This window comes from Oncorhynchus gorbuscha, linkage group LG11, assembly GCF_021184085.1.
Source record: "Oncorhynchus gorbuscha isolate QuinsamMale2020 ecotype Even-year linkage group LG11, OgorEven_v1.0, whole genome shotgun sequence".
In the NCBI taxonomy this organism is placed as follows: Eukaryota; Metazoa; Chordata; class Actinopteri; order Salmoniformes; family Salmonidae; genus Oncorhynchus; species Oncorhynchus gorbuscha.
This window is the reverse complement of record NC_060183.1, coordinates 40959003-40981452: the sequence shown is the minus strand read 5'-3', so window position 1 is coordinate 40981452 and position 22450 is coordinate 40959003. Positions and strand designations below refer to the sequence as shown.

The 22450-nt window shown below is 46.7% G+C and overlaps 1 protein-coding gene across 3 annotated transcripts in view; it reads left to right on the top strand.

Moving 5' to 3' along the window:
• Window positions 1-22155, top strand: part of adamts6 (ADAM metallopeptidase with thrombospondin type 1 motif, 6) — a 125802-nt gene extending 103647 nt beyond the window's left edge. For all 3 annotated transcript variants that reach the window (XM_046369618.1, XM_046369619.1, XM_046369617.1), the window contains exons 18-25: window positions 2693-2773; window positions 5844-6007; window positions 10693-10831; window positions 14262-14391; window positions 15992-16196; window positions 16382-16558; window positions 20609-20765; window positions 22031-22155. In XM_046369618.1, coding sequence (XP_046225574.1) covers window positions 2693-2773; window positions 5844-6007; window positions 10693-10831; window positions 14262-14391; window positions 15992-16196; window positions 16382-16558; window positions 20609-20765; window positions 22031-22140 — 1163 coding nt within the window. In that variant the 3' untranslated portion in view covers window positions 22141-22155. The remainder of the gene's footprint in view (window positions 1-2692; window positions 2774-5843; window positions 6008-10692; window positions 10832-14261; window positions 14392-15991; window positions 16197-16381; window positions 16559-20608; window positions 20766-22030) is intronic.
• Window positions 22156-22450: the final 295 nt, after the last annotated feature.

Genomic DNA, 22450 nt, shown 5'->3' with positions numbered 1-22450 from the left:
CTGTAATGTAGAGGAGACAGCAGTGTAAAGAAGGGAGGATCAGAGAAGAGGACTGTGTAATGTAGAGGAGACAGCAGTGTAAAGAAGGGAGGATCAGAGAAGAGGACTGTGGAATGTAGAGGAGACAGCAGTGTAAAGAAGGGGGGATCAGAGAAGAGGACTGTGTAATGTAGAGGAGACAGCAGTGTAAAGAAGGGAGGATCAGAGAAGAGGACTGTGTAATGTAGAGGAGACAGCAGTGTAAAGAAGGGAGGATCAGAGAAGAGGACTGTGGAATGTAGAGGAGACAGCAGTGTAAAGAAGGGAGGATCAGAGAAGAGGACTGTAATGTAGAGGAGACAGCAGTGTAAAGAAGGGAGGATCAGAGAAGAGGACTGTGTAATGTAGAGGAGACAGCAGTGTAAAGAAGGGAGGATCAGAGAAGAGGACTGTGGAATGTAGAGGAGACAGCAGTGTAAAGAAGGGAGGATCAGAGAAGAGGACTGTAATGTAGAGGAGACAGCAGTGTAAAGAAGGGAGGATCAGAGAAGAGGACTGTGGAATGTAGAGGAGACAGCAGTGTAAAGAAGGGAGGATCAGAGAAGAGGACTGTGTAATGTAGAGGAGACAGCAGTGTAAAGAAGGGAGGATCAGAGAAGAGGACTGTAATGTAGAGGAGACAGCAGTGTAAAGAAGGGAGGATCAGAGAAGAGGACTGTGTAATGTAGAGGAGACAGCAGTGTAAAGAAGGGAGGATCAGAGAAGAGGACTGTGGAATGTAGAGGAGACAGCAGTGTAAAGAAGGGAGGATCAGAGAAGAGGACTGTGTAATGTAGAGGAGACAGCAGTGTAAAGAAGGGAGGATCAGAGAAGAGGACTGTGTAATGTAGAGGAGACAGCAGTGTAAAGAAGGGAGGATCAGAGAAGAGGACTGTGTAATGTAGAGGAGACAGCAGTGTAAAGAAGGGAGGATCAGAGAAGAGACTGTAATGTAGAGGAGACAGCAGTGTAAAGAAGGGAGGATCAGAGAAGAGGACTGTGTAATGTAGAGGAGACAGCAGTGTAAAGAAGGGAGGATCAGAGAAGAGGACTGTGTAATGTAGAGGAGACAGCAGTGTAAAGAAGGGAGGATCAGAGAAGAGGACTGTGGAATGTAGAGGAGACAGCAGTGTAAAGAAGGGAGGATCAGAGAAGAGGACTGTGGAATGTAGAGGAGACAGCAGTGTAAAGAAGGGAGAATCAGAGAAGAGGACTGTGTAATGTAGAGGAGACAGCAGTGTAAAGAAGGGAGGATCAGAGAAGAGGACTGTGTAATGTAGAGGAGACAGCAGTGTAAAGAAGGGAGGATCAGTGAAGAGGACTGTGTAATGTAGAGGAGACAGCAGTGTAAAGAAGGGAGGATCAGAGAAGAGGACTGTGTAATGTAGAGGAGACAGCAGTGTAAAGAAGGGAGGATCAGAGAAGAGGACTGTGTAATGTAGAGGAGACAGCAGTGTAAAGAAGGGAGGATCAGAGAAGAGGACTGTAATGTAGAGGAGACAGCAGTGTAAAGAAGGGAGGATCAGAGAAGAGGACTGTGTAATGTAGAGGAGACAGCAGTGTAAAGCAGGGAGGATCAGAGAAGAGGACTATGTAATGTAGAGGAGACAGCAGTGTAAAGAAGGGAGGATCAGAGAAGAGGACTGTAATGTAGAGGAGACAGCAGTGTAAAGAAGGGAGGATCAGAGAAGAGGACTGTGTAATGTAGAGGAGACAGCAGTGTAAAGAAGGGAGGATCAGAGAAGAGGACTGTAATGTAGAGGAGACAGCAGTGTAAAGAAGGGAGGATCAGAGAAGAGGACTGTGTAATGTAGAGGAGACAGCAGTGTAAAGAAGGGAGGATCAGAGAAGAGGACTATGTAATGTAGAGGAGACAGCAGTGTAAAGAAGGGAGGATCAGAGAAGAGGACTGTAATGTAGAGGAGACAGCAGTGTAAAGAAGGGAGGATCAGAGAAGAGGACTGTAATGTAGAGGAGACAGCAGTGTAAAGAAGGGAGGATCAGAGAAGAGGACTGTGTAATGTAGAGGAGACAGCAGTGTAAAGAAGGGAGGATCAGAGAAGAGGACTGTAATGTAGAGGAGACAACAGTGTAAAGAAGGGAGGATCAGAGAAGAGGACTGTAATGTAGAGGAGACAGCAGTGTAAAGAAGGGAGGATCAGAGAAGAGGACTGTAATGTAGAGGAGACAGCAGTGTGTAGAGAAGAGTATGTGTTTCAGAGCGAGTCCATTCCCCTGTGCATTCTGAAAGCTGCCAAACACCACAAGTTTGTAAGCACTTTCCGGGAGACACATCCTCGTGCAGAAAGGCAAGGTAAAAACTCAGGAACGTATTGTCTTTTTGGCAGAGCAGCCCTGTCCTAGAGCCAACAGAGCCCTTTAGCCAAACACTTCTGTGTGTGCCCCCCCCCCCTTTGTCACCCAATGATAAAGCGTATGGTTTTGGGAGTTGAGAAACATGTTGTCAAAACATAAATGGAAACATAATATATTTGCATTAATTACATCATCCGGTGAAGGACTCAGAGTGGAGATATGGCTTCATCCTGGCTCTGGTTCCAAGACTAGTCTATCGGGAGGCAAAAGCACTTTCTCCTTCTATGGTATGTCCAGTAATGCATCTAAAAACACATTTGCTGTGTCTCTGTAATGGTGGTGTCCTTTTCTCTACCAGGTTACATGGAGGTTGTTCTGATACCAAGGGGATCAGTCCACATAGAAATCCAAGAAGTCTCCATGTCCAAGAACTACATCGGTAAGTGACCTCTTTTCAACGCTATTCGAATGATTTTCATCCATCCTGTGTTTCTTCACAGTCTCTACATCTGAAAAGGTTCTAAGTCATTATGGCCCGTCCATAACTCCACACAATTAGTGCTACACTAACTGTGAAGAAGTTTGAAATTAACCTGTTTCATATTAGAGGGTATTGCTTCAGTTCCTGGTTTAAAAATTCCGGTTTCCGCACCACCTCGTGCTTTCTCAGTCGAGGGCTGAGCAGACAGTGTTTTTTTAACCTGCACTGAAATGAACAGCTTCGACATTAGAGAAAATAGTCAGCGCCGCGTCCAGTGGGAGTCTTTGACATTGGTCTCTCCCTCTGGAACGTTGGTCCCTCCCTCTGGAACGTTGGTCCCTCCCTCTGGAACGTTGGTCTCTCCCTCTGGAACGTTGGTCCCTCCCTCTGGAACGTTGGTCCCTCCCTCTGGAACGTTGGTCTCTCCCTCTGGAACGTTGGTCTCTCCCTCTGGAACGTTGGTCCCTCCCTCTGGAACGTTGGTCTCTCCCTCTGGAACGTTGGTCTCTCCCTCTGGAACGTTGGTCTCTCCCTCTGGAACGTTGGTCCCTCCCTCTGGAACGTTGGTCCCTCCCTCTGGAACGTTGGTCTCTCCCTCTGGAACGTTGGTCCCTCCCTCTGGAACGTTGGTCTCTCCCTCTGGAATGTTGGTCCCTCCCTCTGGAACGTTGGTCCCTCCCTCTGGAACGTTGGTCTCTCCCTCTGGAACGTTGGTCCCTCCCTCTGGAACGTTGGTCCCTCCCTCTGGAACGTCAGTCTCTCCCTCTGGAACGTCGGTCTCTCCCTCTGGAACATCGGTCCCTCCCTCTGGAACGTCGGTCTCTCCCTCTGGAACGTCGGTCCCTCCCTCTGGAACGTCGGTCTCTCCCTCTGGAACGTCGGTCTCTCCCTCTGGAACGTCGGTCTCTCCCTCTGGATCGTCGGTCTCTCCCTCTGGAACGTCGGTCCCTCCCTCTGGAACGTCGGTCTCTCCCTCCCTAGAACGTCGGTCTCTCCCTCTGGAACGTCGGTCTCTCCCTCTGGAACGTCGGCCTCTCCCTCTGGAACGTCGGTCTCTCCCTCTGGAACGTCGGTCCCTCCCTCTGGAACGTCGGTCTCTCCCTCTGGAACGTCGGTCCCTCCCTCTGGAACGTCGGTCTCTCCCTCTGGAACGTCGGTCTCTCCCTCTGGAACGTCGGTCTCTCCCTCTGGAACGTCGGTCTCTCCCTCTGGAACGTCGGTCTCTCCCTCTGGAACGTCGGTCTCTCCCTCTGGAACGTCGGTCCCTCCCTCTGGAACGTCGGCCTCTCCCTCTGGAACGTCGGCCTCTCCCTCTGGAACGTCGGTCTCTCCCTCTGGAACGTCGGCCTCTCCCTCTGGAACGTCGGTCTCTCCCTCTGGAACGTCGGTCTCTCCCTCTGGAACGTCGGTCTCTCCCTCTGGAACGTCGGTCTCTCCCTCTGGAACGTCGGTCTCTCCCTCTGGATCGTCGGTCTCTCCCTCTGGAACGTCGGTCTCTCCCTCTGGAATGTCGGTCTCTCCCTCTGGAACGTCGGTCTCTCCCTCTGGAACGTCGGTCTCTCCCTCTGGAACGTCGGTCTCTCCCTCTTCGTTCCAGACGAGAACGGAACAACATTCACAGCTCTGACAGTCGGCATCAAAACAATCAAACAAGCCCGTTTAGTGTTGTTGTCGTGGGCTGATATTAACGAGGGAGTTTAGAAGTGTGACCGAGTGGTGAATTTACGGCTCAGGTTGTTGACGGAGGACTGAAGTCAGGCTTTGAAACGTCAGGCGTTGTTCAATTTACAGCCCCACGGCGACAGCCCCGAGGCGACAGCCCCGCGGCGACAGCCCCGCGGCGACAGCCCCGAGGCGACAGCCCCGAGGCGACAGCCCCGCGGCGACAGACCCGAGGCGACAGACCCGAGGCGACAGCCCCGTGGCAATAGTGGATAGCAGAATATTTATATATCAACATTTATTTTATGTGATACATACGTTTTAACGATTGCCACTTTGTGTCCTATTGTGTAGACGGCACTCTCTATGTCCCTTCCAAGTAATGTGTGACAGGCCCTAAAAGCTGTGGGAGTATTTGGTCTTGGTAAAGTTGTGTGAGGCTGCCTTTAGCAGTGGCGATGGACTGCGAGCTCACTGTTTGAATGTGCAGACGAGGTGGCAGTAAAGACTGCATTCTGTATAAGCTATCCCCCAAAACAGGAGGAGTCACACAAGTATTGTTGTAACGAAGTGCGTAAATGCTGCAAAGTGCATACGCATGAGGAATCAGCTAGAGACAGATAGAGAGAGAGGGAACACAGTGTTTGGGTCGTTTCTCCTCAATTTGGCCCCATTTCAACTCTGAGAAAATGGATATTTTGAGATGTGTTGTGCTTGGAGACAACTTCTTTGTTTTGACGACCAGCAGGAATGGTATTCATGGGATTCTTCCAAGCTTTCACCTGAAGAGTGTGTGTGTGTGTGTGTGTGTGTGTGTGTGTGTGTGTGTGTGTGTGTGTGTGTGTGTGTGTGTGTGTGTGTGTGTGTGTGTGTGTGTGTGTGTGTGTGTGTGTGTGCATTCTCTCTTTCCCTCTGAAAGGTGAGAGTGTGTGTGTGTGTGTGTGTGTGTGTGTGTGTGTGTGTGTGTGTGTGTGTGTGCGTGCGTGCGTGCATGTGTGTGATCTCGCCCTGAGTGCTGCACAGTGTCTGTTGAGGAAAATAAATTTGCCAATGACATCAGGAGAGGACGCCGGTGTTGATGATGAATGATGGTGATGACATCACACCAAAACACTGCCACCACCTGTTGTCTTGGCTACCGTTCCTTGGTAGTCTTTGGCTCACCACTCTTGTCAGCATTTTAACAGGCTGCTATTTTAGCTGTAGGGGGTTCAGTGAACTACACTCAACCCTGCCTGAGAGCTGAAAATGTGTCTTAGCAACGCCAGCGCATTCCTCCTACCTAGGCTTTATCTCAGTGGGCTATCACGCTGCCGTGGGTACAAATCCAACTAGAAACCTTCTTCTATCGGTCCCTTTCTTGTAGCGTTGAAGTCAGAGGGAGATGACTACTTCATCAACGGAGCGTGGACCATCGACTGGCCCAGGAAGTTTGACATCGCAGGGACAGCGTTCCACTACAAGAGGCCACTTGACGAACCTGAGTCGCTCGAGGCCCTGGGGGCCACCACGGACAACCTAGTCGTCATGGTAACCACATTTGACTGTTTTGTTGTGTGTTGAGTAAACAATGTGGGAGGGGTTTGCCTTTGACATAGAAAGAGGATCAAACACAAAAAAGTGCTTTTTCAGCCCACCGGGTGTCCTTAGTCAATTTGGGGGGGGTGGGGGGGGGTATTCCACGAAAAAGGGAATTTAACAAAGACAACCTTCAGATGTTACTCGTTTGAATCGACATGAAGCACAACAGCTGCTCCCAGCAATCCTTAGCTGACCTTCAGGCCAGTAAGACTGTGCTGGTTCGGGGTTTACTACTGTATATACAGCAACGTAGATATTGAAAAAGCCATTTCTGGCTCAATTCAACTGCAAGTGGACATGTGTTTTGGTGAGGGTGTGTGTTTATGTTTGCGAGCCGTGTTCTGGCTTGTGAAAACCTGCGCGTGTATGTGCACGGGTGTAAGTGGGTGTAATGCCTGGATGTCTGTGTGTGTGTGTGTCTGCGTTTGTGTTTCTTTAAGCCATCCCACTCCATGGCCCTCAGGACCGCAGTGGCTTTTGCCTGGACATGAATAGTGGAAATAGCAGACCCCATAGGACCACTGGAATAGGGCTGGGGTTAACCCGGTTAGGGGTTAGGAATAAACAGAGCTGTCCATCCCACCACAGGCCATTCCGTTTGTGGCAACTGAAAAACGGCATCATTCCTATGTTCCCTTGCATCAAATAATGCATCAAATACTGCATCAAATACGCTAACATAAACACAGTGCTCAATGGATGATTAGAGTCTCCGCTGCAGTACAGTAAGAGGAACACGTAACAACTCCTTACTGGGGACTTATTCTATATTTCAATAATTCATCATTTGATTTTTTACATTGTGTTAATGATGGCCGATTGACATTTCCACGTTTTTTTCAAGATGAGTGATGAGAAGAGAATCGCTCAACCCATCGGGTATCTCACTACGGCCCCGTATGCCCCGTATGCCCCCCGTCTTGGAATATGCTTGGCAGAAGCGTTAAAAGTATGTTTACATTGTAATACTTCTGACAGCCAGTTTATCGCCAGAAAGCATGGATTATTGAGTCATTATTATACTGAGCAAAAATATAAACGCAACACTAGGCCGTAATCTATGGATTTCACATGACTGGGAATACAGATATGCGTGGATCAGAAAACCAGTGTGGATCAGAAAACCAGTGTGGATCAGAAAACCAGTGTGGATCAGAAAACCAGTCCGTGTCTGGTGTGACCACCATTTGCCTCATGCAGCGCGACACATCTCCTTCGTATAGAGCTGATCAGACTGTTGATTGTGGCCTGTAGAATGTTGTCCCACTCCTCTGCAATGGCTGTGTGAAGTTGCTGGATATCGGCGGGAACTGCAACACACTGTCGTACGTGTCTGGTGAGTACGCCGGCCATGGAAGAACTGGGACATTTTCAGCTTCCAGGAATTGTGTACAGATCCTTGCGACATGGGGCCGTGCATTATCATGCTGAAACATGAGGTGATGGCGGCGGAGGAATGGCACGACAATGGGCCTCAGGATCTCGTCACGTTATCTCTGTGCGTTCAATTTGCCATCGGTAAAATGCAGTTGTGTTCGTTGTCCATAGCTTATGCCTGTCCCATACCGTTACCCCCCTGCCACCATGGGGCACTCTGTTCACTACAGTGACATCAGCAAGCGGTTGTGAGGCCGGTCGGACATACTGCCAAATTCTATCAAATGATGTTGCAGGCAGTTTATGGTAGAGAAATTAACATTAAATTCTCTGGCAACAGCTCTGTTGGACATTCCTGCAGTCAGCATGCCAATTGCAAGATTCCCCTAAAACTTGAGACATCAGTGGCATTGTGTTGTCTGAAACGACTGCAACATTTTAGAGTGGACTTTTATTGTCCCCCAGCACAAGGTGCACCTGTGTAATTTTGTGTATATCGTTGACCAAAATTACAATTAAATCCGGTTACCTTGTAACCCAACAAAATAGGCTGTCAAAGGGGTGTGAATACGCTCTGAAGGCACTGTAGGTCAACATTTGTAATGGTAAAGGTTTTTAATACATTTCAGGTGCAGAAGATGCGCTCTGTTCATTCTCCAAATTCTGTCGCTAAGTGTATTTCATGATACTGGAGAATGATCTGATATCACTATATCATTCATTTTTAAATCCAGTAAATATAACATAATGCAGTCAATTCTTGAACAGCATTTCTTACTTTGAGAAAGAAAAAAATAGTATATTTTGTAGTTAGGAATAATACTCTCTAGGTGTCCTGTAAATCATTTACAGAGAGCACTTTTTTCAGCCTAAAAGTGCCTTTTTTATTACCACATCTGTCAATCTTATCAAATGTATAATTTAGGTCACCTGCTAAATAATGGTTTCTTTATCTAATATAGCTAAAAATATAACTTTCCCCTGGTGGGATATACGATGCATTTGGAAACTATTCAGACCCCTTCCCTTTTTCCACATTTTGTGACGTTACAGCCTTATTCTAAAAATGTTAAGATTAAACTTTTTTTCTCATCAATCTAAACACAATGCCCCATAATGACTAAGTGAAAACAGTTTTTTAGACATTTTTTTGCTAATTTATGAAGAATAAAAACTGAAATACCTTATTTACATAAGTATTCAGACCCTTTGCTATGAGACTCTAAATTGATCTCAGGTGCATCCTGTTTCCATTGATCATCCTTGAGATGTTTTTACAACTTGATTGGAGTCAATTGATTCAATTGATTGGACATGATTAGGAAAGGCACACACCTGTCGATATAAGGTCCCACAATTGACAGTGCATGTCAGAGCAAAAACCAACCCATGAGGTCGAAGGAATTGTCCGTAGAGCTCCGAGACAGGATTGTGTCGAGGCACATATATGGGGAAGGGTACCAAAACATGTCTGCAGCATTGAAGGTCCCCAAAGAACACAGTGACCTCCATCATTCTTAAATGGAAGAACTTTGGAACCACCAAGTCTCTTCCTGGGGCTGGCCTCCCAGCTAAACTGAGCAATCAGGGGAGAAGGGCCTTGGTCAGGGAAATGACCAAGAACCTGATGGTCACTCTGACAGAACTCTTGAGGTCCTCTGTGGAAATGGGAGAACCTTCCCGAAGGACAACCATCTCTGCAGCACTCCACCAATCAGGACTTCATGGTAGACGGGCCAAATCGAAGCCACTCCTGCTTGGAGTTTGCCAAAAGGCACCTAAAGACTCTCAGACCATGAGAATAAGATTCTCTGGTCTGATGAAACCAAGATTGAACTATTTGGCCTGAATGCCAAGCGCCACGTCTGGAGGAAACCTGGCACCATCCCTACGGTGAAGCATGTGGGTGGCAGCATCATGCTGTGGGGGTGTTTTTCAGCAGCAGGGACTGGGAGACTAGTCAGGATCGAGGAAAAGATGAACGGAGCAAAGTACAAAAAGATCCTTGATGAAAACCTGCACCAGAGCGCTCAGGACCTCAGACTGGGGTGAAGGTTCACCTTCCAACAGGACAACAAACCCTAAGCACACAGCCAAGACAACGCAGGAGTGGCTTCGGGACATGTCTTTGAATGCCTTTGAGTGGCCCAGCCAAAGCCCGGACTTGAACCCGATCGAACATCTCTGGAGGTACCTGAAAATAGCTGTGCAGCAATGCTCTCCATCCAACCTGACAGAGCTTGAGAGGATCTGCAGAGAATAATAGGAGAAACTCCCCAAATACATGTGTGCCAAGTTTGTAGCGTCATACACAAGAAGACTCGAGGCTATAATTCCTGCCAAAGGTGCTTCAACAAAGTACTGAGTAAAGAGTCTGAATACTTATATAAATGTGATATTTCACATTTCACACTATTTTTTTATACATTTGCTAAAAATCAAAATCAAATATTCTTCACTTTGTCATGGGGTGTTGAGTGTAGATTGATGAGGGGGGGAAAAACATTCAGAATTAGGCTGTAACGTAACAAAATGTGGAAGAAGTCAAGGGGTCTGAATACTTTCCGAATGCACAATACATTGAACTGTGTATTTTTCACCATGCAAGGTAGAAAACAGCCTTCTTGGTCCATGTGCTGGGATATAAGGGGAAATGGTGTATTCTTATTGATCAGGCTGCCTACACCTCTGCTTTTACTACAGTTGGTGGCAGCATAACGACTCTCCAACCCAGCTCCTCTTTAAATGTTACATTTCTCCTATTTCTCAATGTAGCCACGTCGGCTGACATTCTCTTTAAGTGTTTGAGAACCAAATGCTTTTCCCTCCCCATCATGTAGAACTTGCACATTCCATGTGATAAGTTGGAATTTTCTATACTTGTATAGAATCAAAGTTAACCTTCTCTGTTCCGTCTAGTAAAACATATTAGCTGACATGACATATGAGGGCGGTGGGCATTCCATAGAATGGGAGAATCATAGTCTTAATACATAGTTATGGTATACATTACATACAGTATATAGAGCGGTGTGGGCATGTGGGCTAAGCAGACATTTAACGAAAAACATTTTGAAAAAGCATGAAGAAAAAAAACCCACAAAGAAAAATACGATAAAGGTTTGGGTCAATTCCATTTCAGTTGTTTCATTTCGGATGATTTCAATTCAGGACCTGCACTTAAAATGAATTCATATGGAACTGAAGCCAACGCTGCAAATGTGATAAATCAAACCACGTCTTCCTCTCACTTCCAGGTTCTTCTCCAGGAGCAGAACATGGGGATCCGTTATAAGTTTAACGTTCCCATCCAGAGGACAGGAAGTGGGGACAATGAGGTGGGCTTCTCCTGGCACCATCTGGCCTGGTCCGACTGCTCCGCCACCTGCGCTGGAGGTATGCAACTGCAACAACCAACCACATGCCCATATATGGCTTTGACCTGGTCCTGTTCATTTGGCACCAAACAAGAGAAAACATTTTGAAACGGGGTACTTGAAGTTATCCAATGCTCCCAGTCCAATAAATCTTTTTTTTTTTGCTTTCTGTTGCAAAACTCTATGGCTATGTTCAACATTGTGCCCTACGGAACACAATACTGTAAATGTGGAGACTGTGGGGAGCATGGGTTTAGGTGTCAGAGATCTATGGCTTTTTAAAAGTGCTGCTCTAGCTATCTGGTAATGGAATATGGTTACACACTGTCGACATTTTTATTGTTTTCTTTACAATAACAGTAGCTTTCTCCAACATGAGATACATTGTGTCTTGTGTGTCTTTCCAGTCCGGACCAACCGATACTTATTGAAATACTGGAGAATACTGTGGGGTAACCCAGTATGATCATTTCACATGGGTTTGTAGGATCATAACTTTATTGCTTTCTAAATGTCATTTCAGCTTTTAAGTCAAACTTAATATGCGTTTTCCATATTTAAACCAGGCACATGAATATGGTGTCATTTCTATGAATGAGCTGCTCTGCATATCTTCGGGTTAACCAGGGCTAGCTAGCATACAATCTGGCTCGCCAGAGATACTACGGTCTGCCGCTCGAAAACCCTTGTCCTACTGCATACTGAAACCTCCTCACTCTGAAACCACAGCGAAATGTCGACCACTGCCTGAAGAATGACTAAACCAACTCATTTTAACCCCAAAAGCCATGGGCTTTTATGAAGAAATAAATACTGTTCCTCTCCAGCTGTCGAGCATGGCCACTAAATGCCTTCAATATTCGAACAAAGAACACAGAACTGAAAAAGAACCCCGAAATAGAGCTCCTGGGAAAGGAGATCTGTGCAAAGAGCTACAGATATCATATCATATAGATGTTTATACCGTAGCATTGTAATATGTATATGACATTTTGGCTTTTGGGACTTCTACCAAGCAACACTTTACGACATATCAAAATGAATACAACAGATCCGTACGTTTTGCATGTGGGCCTTCAAATCATATAGCCGTTGAATTTAGCTGACGCTGCTAATCGTAACATTTCATTTAATGCATCCCAGTGCTAACACAGCCTTTTAAAAACACCTTCGGGCATCCAGGCAACTTCACTACCCTCTCCAAGCATGATACTTTAACACCAATCCATATATCGGCTGTACTATGGGTGTGTACACCACTATACAAATGCCACTATACGAAGGAAAGCAGGCAGGCACGCACTCACACTCGCTCTCTGTCACCTTACGCACACGTGCATAGCACTCACACTCGCTCTCTGTCACCTTTACGCACATGTGCATAGCACTCACACTCGCTCTCTGTCACCTTACGCACACGTGCATAGCACTCACACTCGCTCTCTGTCACCTCACACTCGCTTACGCACACGTGCATAGCACTCACACTCGCTCTCTGTCACCTTTACGCACATGTGCATAGCACTCACACTCGCTCTCTGTCACCTTTACGCACATGTGCATAGCACTCACACTCGCTCTCTGTCACCTTACGCACACGTGCATAGCACTCACACTCGCTCTCTGTCACCTTTACGCACACGTGCATAGCACTCACACTCGCTCTCTGTCACCTTTACGCACATGTGCATAGCACTCACACTCGCTCTCTGTCACCTTTACGCACATGTGCATAGCACTCACACTCGCTCTCTGTCACCTTACGCACACGTGCATAGCACTCACACTCGCTCTCTGTCACCTTTACGCACACGTGCATAGCACTCACACTCGCTCTCTGTCACCTTTACGCACATGTGCATAGCACTCACACTCGCTCTCTGTCACCTTTACTCACACGTGCATAGCACTCACACTCGCTCTCTGTCACCTTTACGCACACGTGCATAGCACTCACACTCGCTCTCTGTCACCTTTACGCACATGTGCATAGCACTCACACTCGCTCTCTGTCACCTTACGCACACGTGCATAGCACTCACACTCGCTCTCTGTCACCTTACGCACACGTGCATAGCACTCACACTCGCTCTCTGTCACCTTTACGCACACGTGCATAGCACTCACACTCGCTCTCTGTCACCTTTACGCACACGTGCATAGCACTCACACTCGCTCTCTGTCACCTTGCGCACACGTGCATAGCACTCACACTCGCTCTCTGTCACCTTACGCACACGTGCATAGCACTCACACTCGCTCTCTGTCACCTTACGCACACGTGCATAGCACTCACACTCGCTCTCTGTCACCTTACGCACACGTGCATAGCACTCACACTCGCTCTCTGTCACCTTACGCACACGTGCATAGCACTCACACTCGCTCTCTGTCACCTTACGCACACGTGCATATCTCCTTGCACCAGTCAGACCAGCATGGCGTTCACCTCGTCCCCAGGCTCAATTGATACTGCATATACAGCCTGGGAAACAGTGTGCAACAAAGTGAGGACTTGAAAGGGGCGTCGGTTAAAATCGAGGTGGAAGAGAGCCTGCTACAGCTGTATTAGATGGCACAATCAACATAAATGGTCTTTCACCGGGACCATCTGATTTCCCCAACTCACCTCCTTGGTCAGTGTGCTGCTCGCACTTCTGAAATCCAAAAGGGGAGGTCCTAAGGGTTCTGCTAGGTAGTGACGATGGACGGAGAGATCAGCCAATTAAAATCAGCGGTTGTGTCGTCCGCTTTTGCCACAGACTTCCAGTCAAGTCCCGTTCTGAGGCGCTTGGAAACCAGACGTCTTGGCAGAGCAAGTGCCGGTTGGTGGGCAAGATTAGTATGGTGTAGGTCCTAGGATATGTCCCATGGGACTCCACACACACACACACACACACACACACACACACACACACACACACACACACACACACACACACACACACACACACACACACACACACACACACACACACACACACACACACACACACACACACACACACACACACACACACACACACACACACACAGAGGGAGTTGGGTGACAGCGATACGGTCGTCCTCAGACTCTGCGCTAGCAGTCAAAGGAAAGAGCTGCTCCGTAAAAGTGATTTTATTTCCCAACATATCCTGTAAGGCACCAGACATTTACACATCTGGGTTTACCACAGACTGAGACCATCCCTTAAGTCTCCACCCAAACACAGACACACTGCACCGTAGGGAGCTGCCTGCTGCACTCTGGTTCATGTGCAGGAGAATAAGAAGGTGATTTCGGTACTGTATTTTCTTACATTTTCAGGAATCCAAAGTTAATCAGGGAAATGGGTGTCGTGTGTGTGTTTGCTCCCCTTCTCAAGTCAGGGTTCCCAGGAAGTGATGCATCAAACAGGAAGAGGCTGGACAATAACTGGGTGTTGTGCGTGTTCCCCCTTCTCTGTTAGGTTCTCAGAAGCAGGAAGTGCTGTGTAAGCGTCTGGATGATAACTCGGTGGTGCAGAACAGCTACTGTGACCCGGACAACAAACCTCCGGAGAACCAGAGATCCTGCAACACTGAACCGTGCCCTCCAGAGTACGTACAACAAGACTTTCATCTACAATACAGGACAATACGGTTCAATAGAATGCAATACAATGCAGTGGTCACGTACAGTACCTGCTCCCCAGGTAAGACCCTCAGACTCTATGAACCTAATATCCATCTTGGAAAATAAAGATATCCTGCTAAACTATGCTGGATGGGTGTACTGTATGCTACCTTGGCTCACAGGAAATGCTAATACTGGTGTTGGACCACTTATTACATACAACCAGAGACCAACCAATAGTCGATAGTGGGTGAAGTGGGTTCAGAAGGCTACACAACCGTTTAGGTCTATCCTAAGCTCCATTTAAGACTATTTCGTAGAAAAACGATAACGACTTGCTATATTAATTTGCCTTCAAGGAGTCCCTTAGCTGTAAAATGTGTTTTGAAGAAAATGCTAAAATAAAACGGCAATGATTTATAACTTCATATGTTAACTCTTTTCGAAGCTTGTTTTATGCCCAAGAATGAAAATGCTGAAAATGACCACCTGCGTTTAATTGTATTGGCTAGCTTACGCTATGAACCGTCGAGGGATGATGTACGCACGAGCGCGTGTGTCCGTCTCTGTGTGAGTGAGTGGTGAGTGCACGCACGCATCCTTGAGAGAGAGAGTGTGTGTGTGTGTGTGTGTGTGCGTGTGCGTGTGGGTGCGCGTGCGTGTGCGTGTCTGTTGTGGCCAAAAACGCTTAGCCTCTCTGCAAGGGCTGAGGGAACGGTCAGACAGAGTTCAATCATGTCTCAGATGTTCAATTGGAGGGAACAAAAGGATGAAATACTTTTGGCCTATGGGCTGAAGCCGTCTGCCAACAGTGATGCGTGTGTATAGTTGGGTGTAGATGAATAAGTCGTTACGGTTAGATGGGCATCTGTAATGAACTGATATGAAGGCCGTTCCTGGCTTCACTCAATGCCCAAGAAAGCTATGTTTGAAATCATCAGCTCACTCCATTAATAAGGGCCAGGTTGACAGAGGAACAAACACTATCTATGAATATTCAGCTTGTTAAGTGGATTCCTTTTCTTCTCTCCTCTCGGATAGCCCTTGTTGCCCGTTGCCGTATCTAAGGCAACTGCTACAGTTTTCCAATCAGGAAGGCAAACATAGTGTCCACAGGCAGGGAGAGTACTGGATCAACATGAGCGTGTAAACATGATTGTTTTAGAATACCCAGCATGGCATGGGCGGGGGCGCGGGGGGGAAGGGGAGGGGAGGGGGGGGGGGACCCAGATGTTGGGAGACAATGTTAATTCTCTGTACATTCCTGCGGAATGACGTAAGCCGGATCAGGAATGTAACGTCTCCCAGTCGCTGGATGTCTGCGTCGGCTGTGTTCCGACAACATGTTGTGTAGTTTGAAAAATGCGTTGCCCTTAAAGGGAATTAGTCTTGGCAGTGCACAAGAAAATATTTCCCCCGGAATATAAAATTGAAGCGTATTATCCCATTTGTGATACTGCATGATACTGGGGGCCATATGAAAACACATCTGACCCATATGGTTCCAATGGGACTGTCCTCTTCAAGTCCCATTGTTGTTCTGTCCCAGTCGTTGTTCTAATGGTGGTGATCGTGCTGTTGTAGGTGGTTTATCGGCGACTGGTCGGACTGTGGGAAGACATGCGGCGGCGGGATGCGGACTCGGACGGTTCTGTGCATCAGGAAGATGGGGCCTGCCGAGGAGGAGACCCTGGAGGACAGCCACTGTCTGACGCACCGACCAATAGAACGAGAGGCCTGCAACAACCAGTCCTGCCCCCCTCGGTGGGTCACTCTGGATTGGTCAGAGGTAGGAGAAGGACCGCCTCTTTTTACATCCCAGCGTGGGGGGAAAACAGGGTCTATTTTTTTCAAACAGTTTTGTCCACTGGGACAGCAGCAGTTGTAATAGGGAACTAGAAATGTGTCATGTAGGAAAAAAAGTCAAAGGTGACTAGTTTTATTGAGCTCGTCTGTTCTTCCTTCTGCTCCCAGTGCACGCCCAAATGTGGCCCTGGGTTCAAGCACCGCATTGTGCTGTGTAAGAGCAACGACCTGACCAAGACCTTCCCGCCCGCCCACTGTCCCTCCCACAGGAAGCCCCCCGTCAGGACCCGCTGTAGTCTGGGACGCTGTCCGCCACCTAGATGGATCCCAGGGGAATGGGGACAGGTAGGATTCGCTCCCCCTTCAGAAATCATTGCTTCCTTTCACTTTTCATTGCTTCAATATGTCTTGAGACCAGGATGTCAATGTGTTTGTACCAAAGGCAGGTAAACGAAGCTATTCTAAGAAGAACAGACTCCAAATCCCCTGTTTTGGTGAACAGCCTACAGAATTTATGGCTTGATCATAAACTGGGGTCCCTAGAGAGCTGATCATGTGTGCCTGTCCAACCTGTCTGTCTGTCTGCCTATGTTGTGCGCGCGTGTTGTGTGTGTGTGTGTGTGTGTGTGGGATTGTGTGCTGCGGCCCCAGTCAGATCTCAACCATACCATCAACACGTGTCTGGCCCCTGTGCCCACCGGGCCACCAGGCTTACCCTCCCTTCAGATCAGGCTCTGTGGAGCCTCACATCCCAGCCTGCATGTCATCTCCTCCCAATTAGACGGCCTTTATTAGGGCCCAGGCCGGCCCTGACAGATGGCCCACGTCAATGGAGGGTCTTAAGTGGGATTTGAACCAGTGACCTTTTGGCCTCCGGCAGCGAATCCGGGGAGTGAAGCACGACCTTCACAACAAGCTGCCCTTTCTATGGCTCAGGGAGAGGAGAGACAGGGGTGAGAGACAGGAGGAGAGGAGAGGGTGAAAGGTGTAATTATAGAGGGGGAGGGAGGGGGACTGAGAGGAGGAAGAGAGGAATGGGCCAATGGGAAAGAGAAAGAAAGAGATAGAGAGAGAGGTATATACATCTCTCCTTGGCCAGTGCGTGAGAAAGTCCTTGGTCTAAACAAACTTAAAGCTCTGGTGTTACTGGTATATATTAAACCCAAGAACCTGTTGTTTGATGGGCTGATTGAAGTGGGAGCACCGGGTGATGTTGTTATGAGAACCTGGGACCAGAGCCCATGACCTCTAACCCCCCACAATTCCTTTAATACCACAACAAAGTCCACCACAACCTGGTTAGGCCCCTAAATAACATCCAGGTACAGCTAGAAGCCTTCTACTACAGAACCTGAGAAATTATCTCGTTACAGACAAGTAAGAGAAGGGAAGGGGGGAAACCTAGTCAGTTGTACAACTGAATGCATTCAACTGAAACGTGTCTTCCGCATTCAACTCAACCCCTCTGAATCAGAGAGGTGCGGGGAGCTAGCATAATCTACATCCACGTCTTTGGTGCCAAGGGAACAGTGCCTTGCTCAGGGGTAGAACGGCAGATTTTTACCTTGTCAGCTCGGGGATTCGATCCAGCAACCTTTACGGTTACTGGCCCAACGCTCTAACCACTAGGCTACCTGCTGCCCCAGAGAACTACTACGGTACAGATAATAACATTGACGGGAGAATGTTGGACTCATAACCCTGGCTGATGTACAGTAGTTAACTAGATGTTTCCAGCTGATGCAACTAACTGCATGTCTCTTGTGTCTATAGCTGGTCGCTACCATCTCTCTGTTCTAATGTAAACCAGCTGACTGCAGTCTGACTGATGCCCATTAAATAATTACTACTGTATCACTTTCCTCCCATAATCGTCTGTGCATGTCGAATGTTCATTCTATTTCTTTACATGTTCATTCTATTTCTCTGCACGTTCATTCTATTTCTTTACATGTTCATTCTATTTCTCTGCACGTTCATTCTATTTCTTTACATGTTCATTCTATTTCTCTGCACGTTCATTCTATTTCTTTACATGTTCATTCTATTTCTCTGCACGTTCATTCTATTTCTTTACATGTTCATTCTATTTCTCTGCACGTTCATTCTATTTCTTTACATGTTCATTCTATTTCTCTGCACGTTCATTCTATTTCTTTACATGTTCATTCTATTTCTCTGCACGTTCATTCTATTTCTTTACATGTTCATTCTATTTCTATGCACGTTCATTCTATTTCTTTACATGTTCATTCTATTTCTTTACATGTTCATTCTATTTCTTTACATGTTCATTCTATTTCTCTGCATGTTCATTCTATTTCTTTACATGTTCATTCTATTTCTATGCACGTTCATTCTATTTCTTTACATGTTCATTCTATTTCTTTACATGTTCATTCTATTTCTTTACATGTTCATTCTATTTCTCTGCATGTTCATTCTATTTCTTTACATGTTCATTCTATTTCTATGCACGTTCATTCTATTTCTTTACATGTTCATTCTATTTCTTTACATGTTCATTCTATTTCTTTACATGTTCATTCTATTTCTCTGCACGTTCATTCTATTTCTTTACATGTTCATTCTATTTCTTTACATGTTCATTCTATTTCTATGCACGTTCATTCTATTTCTTTACATGTTCATTCTATTTCTTTACATGTTCATTCTATTTCTTTACATGTTCATTCTATTTCTCTGCACGTTCATTCTATTTCTCTGCACGTTCATTCTATTTCTTTACACGTTCATTCTATTTCTCTGCACGTTCATTCTATTTCTCTGCACGTTCATTCTATTTCTCTGCACGTTCATTCTATTTCTCTGCACGTTCATTCTATTTCTCTGCAGGTTCATTCTATTTCGTTACACGTTCATTCTATTTCTCTGCATGTTCATTCTATTTCTCTGCACGTTCATTCTATTTCTCTACATGTTCATTCTATTTCTCTGCACGTTCATTCTATTTCTCTGCAGGTTCATTCATGTTCATTCTATTTCTCTGTTCATTCTATTTCTCTGTGTCATGTTTGTCATTTATTATCATGTCTTGTCCCTGTTCATTTTCTGCTGGTCTTATTTCTCTCCCAGCTGTTCATTCTATTTCTCTGCACACCTGTTCATTCCTTTCTCTGATTAGGTTCATTTCTTCCTTTGTCTCTGTCCCGTTTCATTTTATTTCTCTGCATTGGTTCATTCCTGTCGTTTTTTGCCTTCATCAGATTCATTCTATTTCTCTGCATGTTCATTCTATTTCTCTGCATGTTCATTCTATTTCTCTGCACGTTCATTCTATTTCTCTACATGTTCATTCTATTTCTCTGCACGTTCATTCTATTTCTCTGCAGGTTCATTCTATTTCTTTACATGTTCATTCTATTTCTCTGCACGTTCATTCTATTTCTCTGCATGTTCATTCTATTTCTTTACACGTTCATTCTATTTCTCTGCATGTTCATTCTATTTCTCTGCACGTTCATTCTATTTCTATGCATTTCATTCTATTTCTATGCACGTTCATTCTATTTCTATGCATTTCATTCTATTTCTCTGCATTTCATTCTATTTCTCTGCATTTCATTCTATTTCTCTGCATTTCATTCTATTTCTCTGCATTTCATTCTATTTCTATGCATGTGCATGCACTGTATGTTTCTGTGTGTTCGGACTCAGTCACTTAAACAGTTCAGGAAGGCCATTCTACTTATCTTGGCTTTTCAACTCTGTCCTGTCTGTCTGTCTCTCTGTCTCTCTGTCACTCACTCACTCACTCACTCACTCACTCACTCACTCACTCACTCACTCACTCACTCACTCACTCACTCACTCACTCACTCACTCACTCACTCACTCACTCACTCACTCACTCACTCACTCACTCACTCACTCACTCACTCACTCACACTCTCTCTCTCTCTCTCTCTCTCTCTCTCTCTCTCTCTCTCTCTCTCTCTCTCTCTCTCTCACACCTTTCTCTTAACGGTGACTTAATAGGATGAGCTACTGTGTCCGTAGTGATTAGTCAGACTCGCTGAGTGTCTGCCGAGAAGGCAGCAGGGGGGGGCAGTGGGAATCTGCACACTCAGACTACGCTAAGCTAAGCTTGGCCCATAGAGGTAACCTTTTGGTTACTGGCCCAACGCTCTATCCGCTAGGCTACCTTTCAATAAACGCCATCCACATTACACTGCCAGACAGCAGTAAAGGGCTGTTTGACTGTGCATAGGACTCCGTCACTATAGGTTATAACACATGGGTGTGAGTTTTAACAGTGTGGCCGTGTTGAGGGTGAATAACTCTGTATCTTTTGACTGCGGTATGTGGTTAATAATGTGGTTCAGTGTTTGGCGCAGTGTGATTGATAATGTGTGTGTGTGTGTTTCACCACAGTGCTCAGCGCAGTGTGGACTGGGCCAGCAGATGCGGACGGTGCAGTGTCTCTCTTACACGGGCCAGCCCTCCAGTGACTGTCCCGAGGGCCTCAGGCCCACTGCCATGCAGCAGTGTGAGAGCAAGTGTGACGCCATGCCCATCGCCAACGGTGACGGTGAGTACAGAACACACACGCACACACTCACACATACACACGGAGCCCTCACCCACCGATCAAGCCGTATGACCTAAACACGGCGGGGTGACACAACTCTCACGGAACACACCACATTCATCTCCCCATTGAGGTTGAGCTGGCTGCCTGGACCCTCTATCCTCTGCCTGCTATGATGGATGTGTGTTAGGATGCCTAGGGACAGGACCAGGCAACACGCCGATGGGGGTGAATGGAAACGCTGAGCAGGTGTGTGGAGACGCTAGCAACTAATGGGATTAGCTTCAGGCTAATTGTCCCCGTGCAGACAGACAGAGAGACAGATAGCAGTGAGAGCATGCCTCCCTCCCAGGCCACAGCCCGATAAGGCATTTAGAGGTTCTGCCCTGTTCGTCCACCAAACTGTGTCTGTGGTGGGGGGTTGGGGGGGCTGTTATTACATTGTGAAGGGTTGAGAGAGAGAGATTCATCTGGCCTAGCCTCGGACTACTACTACAAACCCACACTCAAGACAGACGGTAATGGTTGCTTATGATTATTCATCTGTGAAGGAGCATAAGAACCAGGTCTCTTTTACAAAATATGTTTTGCCTCAATGAGACCGACCTGGATTGATACATACGATGTAAGAAAGAAGAGAAAGAAGCTGATCTTGCACATAGCGGTAAGAGGAAGAGCTTAGAAAGCCCGAATAATAGTCCTTTTTACAAAACGGGGCCAATGGGATGAACAGAAAAGTGCTCATGTGAAGTGAGATAGTTCTAGACGTGGTTTGTCCTCCATACTTATTCATATAGCACACATATATAGCACTATCTCTCCCAGGTAGGAGAGAACTGCGGGAGCCTCACAGCAGGCCATCCGTCAGCTGGAACGTACCACTACACAGCAACACGGAGGGGAGATTTATTAGGGCCTGTTGTTATAAGAGACAAGAGAAACTTGGAATAGTCCACAGTGTTTCTCGACCTTATTGCACCAGGGACAGGCTCGGAGGACCGCTTATATTAAATCTAACAGCTAAGACCTGACTAAATAGGTGTGAGACAATTATTTCTGGGACCGGTGCACCTGCCGGAGGTTAGAACCACTGGTCTGGAATGCATTTAATTCATTTGAATCCAACAGCAATATTACAACATGGACACACACACACACATGCACAGACAGACACACACATGTGGTTCATAGACATTGTCATTCCTCTCCTCTTGATCTTCTTCTTTCCTTTATCTCCTATCTAACTTTTGTATTTTTCTCTCCAGAATGCAAAGACGTAAACAAAGTGGCATATTGCCCACTGGTGCTGAAGTTCAAGTTCTGTGGCCGTGCGTACTTCAGACAGATGTGCTGCAAGACGTGCCAAGGACGCTGACCCACTGAGAGGGAGGGAGGGTGGGAGGGGGAGGGAGAGAGAGAGAGAGAGAGAGAGAGAGAGAGAGAGAGAGAGAGAGAGAGAGAGACAACGGGAAGAGTGAAAGAAACGCAAGACCAGTAGAAGAGGAGGAGGAACGAGGATTAGGAAACACTGGGACGAGAGAAGAAAAGAGGGATTTACCCGTTTGTTACACCTGCTACGCCCTCAAACCCCCCCCTAACCCCATCATCACCGTGGAAACCTAACCACTGCTCAGCAGACACGCTGACACAAACGTTTATTGCCGTCACTTCTGTGAAGTGGGAAC